The sequence below is a fragment of the Coregonus clupeaformis genome, chromosome 26 (genome assembly GCF_020615455.1).
Source record: "Coregonus clupeaformis isolate EN_2021a chromosome 26, ASM2061545v1, whole genome shotgun sequence".
NCBI classification, from domain to species: Eukaryota; Metazoa; Chordata; class Actinopteri; order Salmoniformes; family Salmonidae; genus Coregonus; species Coregonus clupeaformis.
Window position 1 is genome coordinate 14,303,969 of NC_059217.1, and position 8,551 is coordinate 14,312,519.

At 41.4% G+C, this 8,551-nt stretch overlaps 1 protein-coding gene across 1 annotated transcript; it reads right to left on the reverse strand.

Moving 5' to 3' along the window:
- Positions 1-1,740: 1,740 nt before the first annotated feature.
- LOC121540407 (prohibitin-2-like) lies at positions 1,741-8,551 on the reverse strand. Its single transcript, XM_041849254.2, has 10 exons — positions 8,444-8,551; positions 6,648-6,780; positions 6,486-6,570; positions 6,272-6,351; positions 5,909-6,093; positions 4,272-4,401; positions 3,977-4,080; positions 3,712-3,789; positions 3,279-3,355; positions 1,741-2,288 (listed from the first exon to the last, which is right to left on the reverse strand). Exons 1-10 carry the CDS (start codon positions 8,462-8,464, stop codon positions 2,267-2,269), a joined length of 915 nt encoding a protein of 304 aa, XP_041705188.1. The 5' UTR covers positions 8,465-8,551; the 3' UTR covers positions 1,741-2,266.

Here is an 8,551-nt window from a genome sequence, read left to right on the forward strand (position 1 = left end):
GGTGAACCTTTAACCCAGTCTTAGGTCCTGAGCGCTCTGGAGCAGGTTTTCATCAAGGATCTCTCTGTACTTTGCTCCGTTCATCTTTCGCTCGATCTTGACTAGTCTCCCAGTCCGTGCCGCTGAAAAACTTCCCCACAGCATGATGCTGCCACCACCATGCTTCACCGTAGGGATGGTGCCAGGTTTCCTCCAGACGTGACGCTTGGCATTCAGGCCAAAGAGTTCAATCTTGGTTTCATCAGACCAGAGAATGTTGTTTCTCATGGTCTGAGTCCTTTAGGTGCCTTTTGGCAAATTCCAAGAAAGCTGTCATGTGCCTTTTACTGAGGAGTGGCTTCCGTCTGGCCACTCTACCATAAAGGCTTGATTGGTGGAGTGCTGCAGAGATTGTTGTCTTTCTGGAAGGTTCTCCCATCTACACAGAGGAACTCTGGAGCTCTGTCAGAGTGACCATCGGGTTCTTGGTCACCTCCCTGACCAAGGCCCTTCTCCCCCGATTGCTCAGTTTGGCCGGGAGGCCAGCTCTAGGAAGAGTCTTGGTGGTTCCAAACTTCTTCCATTTAAGAACGATGGAGGCCACTGTGTTTTTTGGAACTATTCCCCAGATCTGTACCTTCGACACAATCCTGTCTAGGAGCTCTACGGACAATTCCTTCGACCTCATGGCTTGGTTTTTGCTCTGACATGCACTGTCAACTGTGGGACCTTATATAGACAGGTGTGTGCCTTTCCAAATCATGTCCAATCAATTGAATTTACCACAGTTGGACTCCAATTAAGTTGTAGAAACATCTGAGGGATGATGAATGGAAACAGGATGCACCTGAGCTCAATTTATCCCATATGTAACTCTGTGTTGTTGTTTTTATCGCACTGCTTTGCTTTATCTTGGCCAGGTCGCAGTTGTAATTGAGAACTTGTTCTCAACTGGCTTACCTGGTTAAATAAAGGTGCTTTTTTTTTTATGGAGTCTCATGGCAAAGGGTCTGAATACTTATGTAAATAAGGTATTGCTGTTTTATTTTTTAGACCTGTTTTCACTTTGTCATTATGGGGTATTGTGTGTAGATTGATGAGGGGAAAAATTAATGTAATCAATTTTAGAATAAGGCTGTAACATAAAATGTGGAAAAAGGGAAGGGGTCTGAATACTTTCCGAATGCACTGTATGTTCGATTCCCATCTCACAGGTCACCATATGCCAGCAACAATACATTAAATCCAGATGAGCAGTCATGTAGAGGCTTTAATGCCATTGTAAATGTATAGCTAAAGATCCCCCTAGTACAATAACAGGATGTACTGTTATCTAAGATGTCTGATCAAGTCATGGGAACATTTCATTTCTCAGAAAAACTGAAAGTGGAAAATAGTGAGACTTTCCTTACATAGGCATGTGTTTTTCAACAACAATAAATGCACCTGCATGCACCCACACATATAACAGGTCATTGAAATAAAAAAATATTTATTGTGCTGTCCCCCTTTATTTTCAGTCATGTCTCAATCCGCTGCAGGTGAACAATGTAATAATACATAGAAGAGCAAAGCCTTCCTCTCCACTTCAAACCAGTGGATGGAATCTTTTTGGCAGACCTTGATCACGCTGAGTAGTACTGTACCATAGCAGAAGCGTATCAGATAGCATGGTCATAATTCAACAACACAACGACATAGGCAGCTAGGCCCAGCAGTAAACAGTGCAGTTGCATATAAAATAAAAGACAAAGTCATAACTTCACCTTCATTCCACAAGCACATCTTAAAATATTTTTTTATTTGTATTTTATTTGTATTTTTTACACACACCATTCCAGTGCAGCCTTTGTCCAATTTCACTCTGACACATTTGATCCACCAAGAGTCTAGTCCTGCTGTCCTCAAAACACATGTACACATCTAGGGCCAGACAGAACAAGTAGGGTTCCTTATTTATATCATTACAGCATCATCTGCACAACTTATTAATAACAAAAGCAGCCAATTATGTCTCATAGTCTAGTGCTATTTGGTTTGATCCCACAAACATTATTGATTTCAGATCTTTTCTGGAGGGGAGCATGAAGATATTATATCGCTGCAGGTTCCGCCTGACCCTATCCATGTCATACACACAGCAATCCGATGCTTTAGAGTCTTCTCCAGTGAGTCGGTAAGCCACTTGGAGATACAATCAGAGATATAGGCAGGTGGACAGAGAGACCGACTGGTTTTAGCTGTGGATGGAGCTTCAGACAGGTGGAATGCTAGAGCCTTCAACAACCTACCTCTTTCCCAGTGATAGACTGAAACACAAGCAAAGGGGGTTGTACGTGTTAATGATACAGTATAAAAATGTAAATCCATAGTATATTTAAAGTGCTCTAAAACGTACAGGGATGATACAATGAGAGATTACAGCATCTGAGAGAAAAAAAATAAGTCATATTTTTTACGGTTTCTCCAGACTCTGACAAGACTGATTTCAGTCAAAAGTACATCAATACGCATGGGATGGATTGGTTGCTTTGCTGAACATATGGTATATGGTACTCCCAGGTTTTTTTCGGTCTTATTCTCAACTGTATAATAATATAACATGTATGAGGAATGAATGACAGGCATTTGGCACCAGCTTGTGTGTCAGTTTCTATGATCAGTTACGTATGGACATTGAAGATCCTTGGCAGCATTAAAATAAGCCGAGAACTATTTCAGTGTGATAATCTGACTAGTCATTTCCATTCCAGTGACCAGGCAAAAGCAGTGACATGGAAAGCAAAAACCAGGGTCGTGTTCATTAGCGCACACGTAACAAAACTTTTAAAAAACGTTTTGTAAGGACAAGTAGTGTTTCTTATTGGACAAGTCCAGATAGTCCCTCCCTGTTTCAGTTGTGGTTTTCCATTTGGTGCTTAAATGAACACCCCTGGTGGCCATAGGCCTATGCTGTGAAAATGACACAGCATGCACACTGGAGGCAATGTGAGAAGAGCAGCCATTAGTCATGGTTTTGCTAAAAATGTGGTTATCTTCAAGCTACCATCAATACCAGTATGGAGCCGCTTCAAAAAACTCAGGGCATCTTTAGGGAATTTGGTGGAATTCCTACTTTTCCATGGGAAATGTGATAGTGCAGGAAACTGAACATTCAATATTTCAGCTCTAACCTTGCTTGAGGCAACTGAAACAAACCATCTGGGCGGTGTAGCGCCATGAAAGAGAGGACAGAGCCAGACTAGGGCATGATGATATGAGAATGAAGCTAAGAGAGAGTGAAGCTAAGAGAAACATACTTGTTAAAAGAGTCATCTTGAAGGTTAAGGACAAGGTTGTCTGCGGAAAGGTACACTTTGTTCTGGGACGTTGCCACCTGAAAGACAATACACAGAGACAGACACAGCGTCACATAGCTAGTCTCGTAGCAGCTCGTAGCATAAGGGAAACAGACATTCCTCAGCCTTATTGATAATGATATAACCAGCTAACTGCACTGTGGGTTACCATTGTAATGAGAACCAAACAGCCACAACAAACACAGCCTGCTAAAATGATTGACCCCATTCTGACTGGAACAATGTCTGATTAGGACAATAACATCACAGAGCCTCTGAGGATGATTAACTATTTCCTCAATGCCTAATTAATCAAGTAGTTCTGAACAATTATCATGACATATTCATTGATATCCAGTTCCTTTATATAGGAACAACGCTGTATAGAACTCACCGTCTTAGCAATGGCCTGGGCAGCTCTAATTCGTCGAAGCTTCAGGTATCCAGGATTCTTTGTCACTGCTTGTCCCAACTACAACACAAAGAGCCAGAATTAATGCTTGTATGTATGAATGAATTTGTAATTCATTTAACATGCTAAAGTCAATAAAAAAACAATTGTTGACTAGAATAATTAGCCTGGTGTTTGAGGTCGTGCAAGGTCATGTGAAGACGAGGGGACAGGTCGTCCAAAGGTTGTGGTGTGGTTAATGTTTTACCATCTTGGCAGCCTCTGCCTCTCCCTCTGCCTGGATAATCTTATGTCTCTGGTCTTGTTTGGCTTTCTCCACGTAGAACTGGGCTCTCTGGGCCTCCTGCTGGGCTGCGGAGACACACACAAGCTTTGTTTAAACTCTATGCAGGCACAAGCAATCTACTAACACACATTAGCGCATTGACTAACCCACACACACATATGCAGACAAAATCTAAAACACAGGCAAGTATGCATCCACAGACAGCCATATACACCATCCCCAACACACATGCGCACACATTGTGGCAGGTACATACCAACTTGTTTGGCCTCTACGGCAGCAGTGTACTCTCTGCTGAAGCTCAGCTCTGTTATGGCCACGTCGTCCAGGATAATGTTGAAGTCTTTGGCCCTCTCAAACAGCTCTCGGCGAATCAACAATGACACCTACACAAAAGGAACACAGCACACAGACGGTTATAGACAAGAAAAGGGCTAAAAATAAGCATTGGTTCACATCACTCTATTTTTGTTTTTTAAAAGGGGGCTGAACTTCCTGATTTGGCCTCGTTTTTCCAGCTTGGTCATTAAGAAATGCAGCGGCCATGACTGAAGCCAAACGAGAGTTGTCTCGGGGGATAATGTAGGTGTCCCTTCTAGACAACTTGAAAACAGTCTAACCAGGTCTTTTGTCGAAGTCCCCTAGACTAGCTAGCTAGAGCTATCCAACTTCTTTCGCCAATTAGCTATAGCCAGCTGGTGTGCGACCATGGCAAAGTTGGTATCTCTGTGGCTAGTTAGGGACCGTCAATAAATCACACAATGTAAATGGGAAAATATTTTCATATTGCACATCTTTTAGTTGTCTCATTAAATGCTTTCAATATTTGTATATGAATTTATAGTTGGTTTGAGGTTTTTAAAATCAATGAGTACGGTTACATGCACACAATGAGATTATTGTGGATAGTCGAATTAATATAATAGTTCGATTAAAACGTTTATATGCTTTGGAAGAAGAACAATTTCCCTAATAATCCTGTTTACATGGACACATCTGAAATCAGATGGCACGCTGATAAATGCAGATAATCTGCAATCAAAATAAACATTCTATCACAGCGACCATTTTATTTTTGTTCAGACAGAGTTTGTAAGTGAAAACTACTTCTAAGACACACACATTGTTGTTCCGAACTCACTTCACTCGCGCTAAAGACGGAGGCTCGCTCGGCTGATGCTAGCACATGCGCAGATCAAATGCACCCCGCTAGAACGCCGATTAAGGTGTTTACATGTTGTAATAATTTTAAAAAATGCTCAGAAAACAAGGTTTTTAATCGGCGTATGCTTACTTCGACTTTGACCTCACACTGATTAAGATAAGCAGAGCAAGGTGTTTACATGACTATTGCATAATCTGCCTACTGCCATAATCAGTTAATATCCAATTATTAGTAAACCTACTCATTGAAATTTGGAGCTATTGACATTTGAAAATATATGTACATTGTGTCATTTACTAATGGTCCCTAACTATCCCCATAGGGATATCGAATGTCAAACCAAATTGACCATGGGCATTGCGATTGGGTTACGTGCAGCTGCGCTCCGAATTGATGATTTCTTGGGTGCTGCCAGCTGTGGGTAGGATAGAAATAAACCCAACCAAAGGAAAACTGTTACTGTACCCTTCATTCCATTACATACCATTTTTTCCTATTATCTCCCAAATCTCAGTTTTGGACGAGACTGACTTTATGAACAAAATTATCCTATTTACACTTTGTAGTATATTTTGACACTATAATCTTTTTTTTTTTTATGACCATTGATGCCACATAGGCCATTTTCAAAACGAGAAGTTGCTTTTTAGGGGTAGTCGCTTTTTAAACAGAGACTGGCTAGGTACACAACCTTTGTCCCATATAATCCTGAGACTGTGTGGCAGTACCTGTGCTCTCTGAGTGATGAGCTGCGAGGCATTGAACTTGGCCACCACGCTCTTCAGCACCTCGTTGACGATGGAGGGTAGTACTCTCTCGTCATAGTCCTTCCCCAGCTGCTGGTACATGGCGGGCAGGTTGGCGGCCACAGGACGGGACAGCACACGCAGCCCAATGTTTATCATCTGCAGATCTACAGAGGTAGGAGAGACAGGGAGAGAGAAGTCAGGGCTGTATCTTCTTTCCCCTTATCTTCTATCTTTACTGATCTGAAAGCCTCAAATCTTTACTGATCTGCTGGACATAATGTATTGGTCTACATGTATCCATACTGGATTTCAATTAATCCCCCTATTTCAGCAATCATGTACCTTTGCTTCCAGTTAGTGAAGCAATCTTCCTGGGCCTGGCTCTGATGTCATAGATGATGGGGTACTGGATCCATGGTATCCTGAAGAACAACAAAAATAGTTCAGTTTCAATATGGTCATGTGAATTTAGCTTTGCATTAAGTCGAGCAAACTGAACATAACAACCCTGGCTTCATTATAAACCCCTGGACAGAGTCAGACAGTGTAGGCCTACCTGAAGTGCAGTCCCTCAGCCAGCACTGTGTCCATCTGCATCCCCCCGATTCTGTTGAAGATGATCGCTCTCTGACCTCCATCCACTGGGAACAAACCATTTCACACAACGTTAGAGGGGTGCACTCATGATCGTGATAACCATACGCTAGGTTAGGCCTACCTGTGAATGTAGCCTCTTTGACGCCATAGGCCAGAGCTCCAGCCCCAATGAGCAGCTTGAGACCTATTCCTGCTCCCTTGCCCCCCGCGCCAGACATACGACTGGCCAGGTCCCTCAGGTTTGTCAGGAACCGCTGGGAAGACGAACAAAAATGTAATGTCAGGTGTCGTTGCTATTGAACAGAGCTTATTTCTTCACAAAATATTATAAAGCTTATTTATCATCAGGTCAGTAATAGACCGCACATTAAGTGTTTTGGAGGGCTTGTTGTGATGGTCCAGCTAATTTAACACCATTACCCCATCTGGTGGTCTTAATGGGTACTGTGGCTAGGACCTGTCAGTGTCATTCATCTCCATCTCAAATATTTTTGACCATTTATAGTATTATGGAACTGTGGATTGTGCAGGTCATCGAGTAATGAATGAGCATGTGAACTATCCAAGTTCAAGCAGCACTTAAAACAATGTATTCCACGTAGAAACTGATATGCAAGTTATCTGCATGTTAGCTGACGAACGCGCAACTCTGTTTTCTTATATGGAGGCGGAGTTGAGCGTTCTCAGCTACCTGCATGTCTGATGACAGGGTTGCCATGACCAAATTGGTGTACTTTGAAAACGATGTCGCGGGTTAAAATGTATTGGTCGCATGTTTTTGGGCTACTTCTAAGTTGCACCGCGGCCGCCATGTCATTCCTAAAAAGTGATATATATATATATATATGACACACACAGTACCAGTCAAAGGTTTGGACACACCTACTCATTCAAGGGGTTTTCTTTATTTTTACTATTTTCTACATTGTAGAATAATAGTGAAGACATCAAAACTATGAAATAACACACATGGAATCATGTAGTAACCCCCCCCAAAAATAGGGCTATCTTCTGTATACCACCCCTACCTTCTCAAAAGACAACTGATTGGCTCAAATGCATTAAGAAGGAAAGAAATTTCACAAATCAACTTTTAACAAGGCACACCTGTTAATTGAAATGCATTCCAGGTGACTACCTCATGAAGTTGGTTGAGAGAATGCCAAGAGTGTGCAAAGCTGTCAAGGCAAAGGGTGGCTACTTTGAAGAATCTCAAATATAAAATATATTTTTGATTTGTTTAACACTTTATTGGTTACTACATGATTCGATATGTGTTATTTCATAGTTTTGATGTCTTCACTATTATTCTACAATGGAAAAAAATAGTAAAAATAAAGAAAAACCCTTGAATGAGTAGGTGTATCCAAATGGGTTACGTGCAGCGGCTTTCCTTTTCAAGTATCCAAACTTGACACATACACACATATATACACACATACAATATTACATACACACACATACATTCACACAGGTTTTTCCAAATGACGATATTTTCCCATAATTCATCAAGAAACTACCTAGCTAAATTTGACTAGTTAATATTATCAGTCATTCAAGCTAGCAACATGTGATGCAACATGAGAACTGGCCTGTTTCTAGCTGGTTAGGGAGCAGTTTACCTAAATTGGCAAACCTTCAATTCTATATGAAATCTAAAAAATACCTAACTATATAGTTTGAAAGCTGGCATAGTTAAGCTTTGAGGATAGGCAAGTCAGAAAACTACCTGCGTAGCTAGCTATTGGCTAACACCGTTAGCTTGCTAGCTAAGTTAGCTACCTCGATCTCCTCTTTAAAGCATAGTCTAACGTTATAAGGCAATAACACGTTTGTCTAGAATACAAAGTAATTTCACAATAATAAGGTATATCTTGACTGTCTTTAGTAAGTGTGGTTGGTATTTGAAATACTCACGCTAGGCTCTTTATTCGCCATGCTTGCAGTGGATATCCAAGGTCGTCACCAATGAACGTATCATCACCATAGAGAATGATAGAGGCTTCTAGTGGCCAAAAGTCCGTA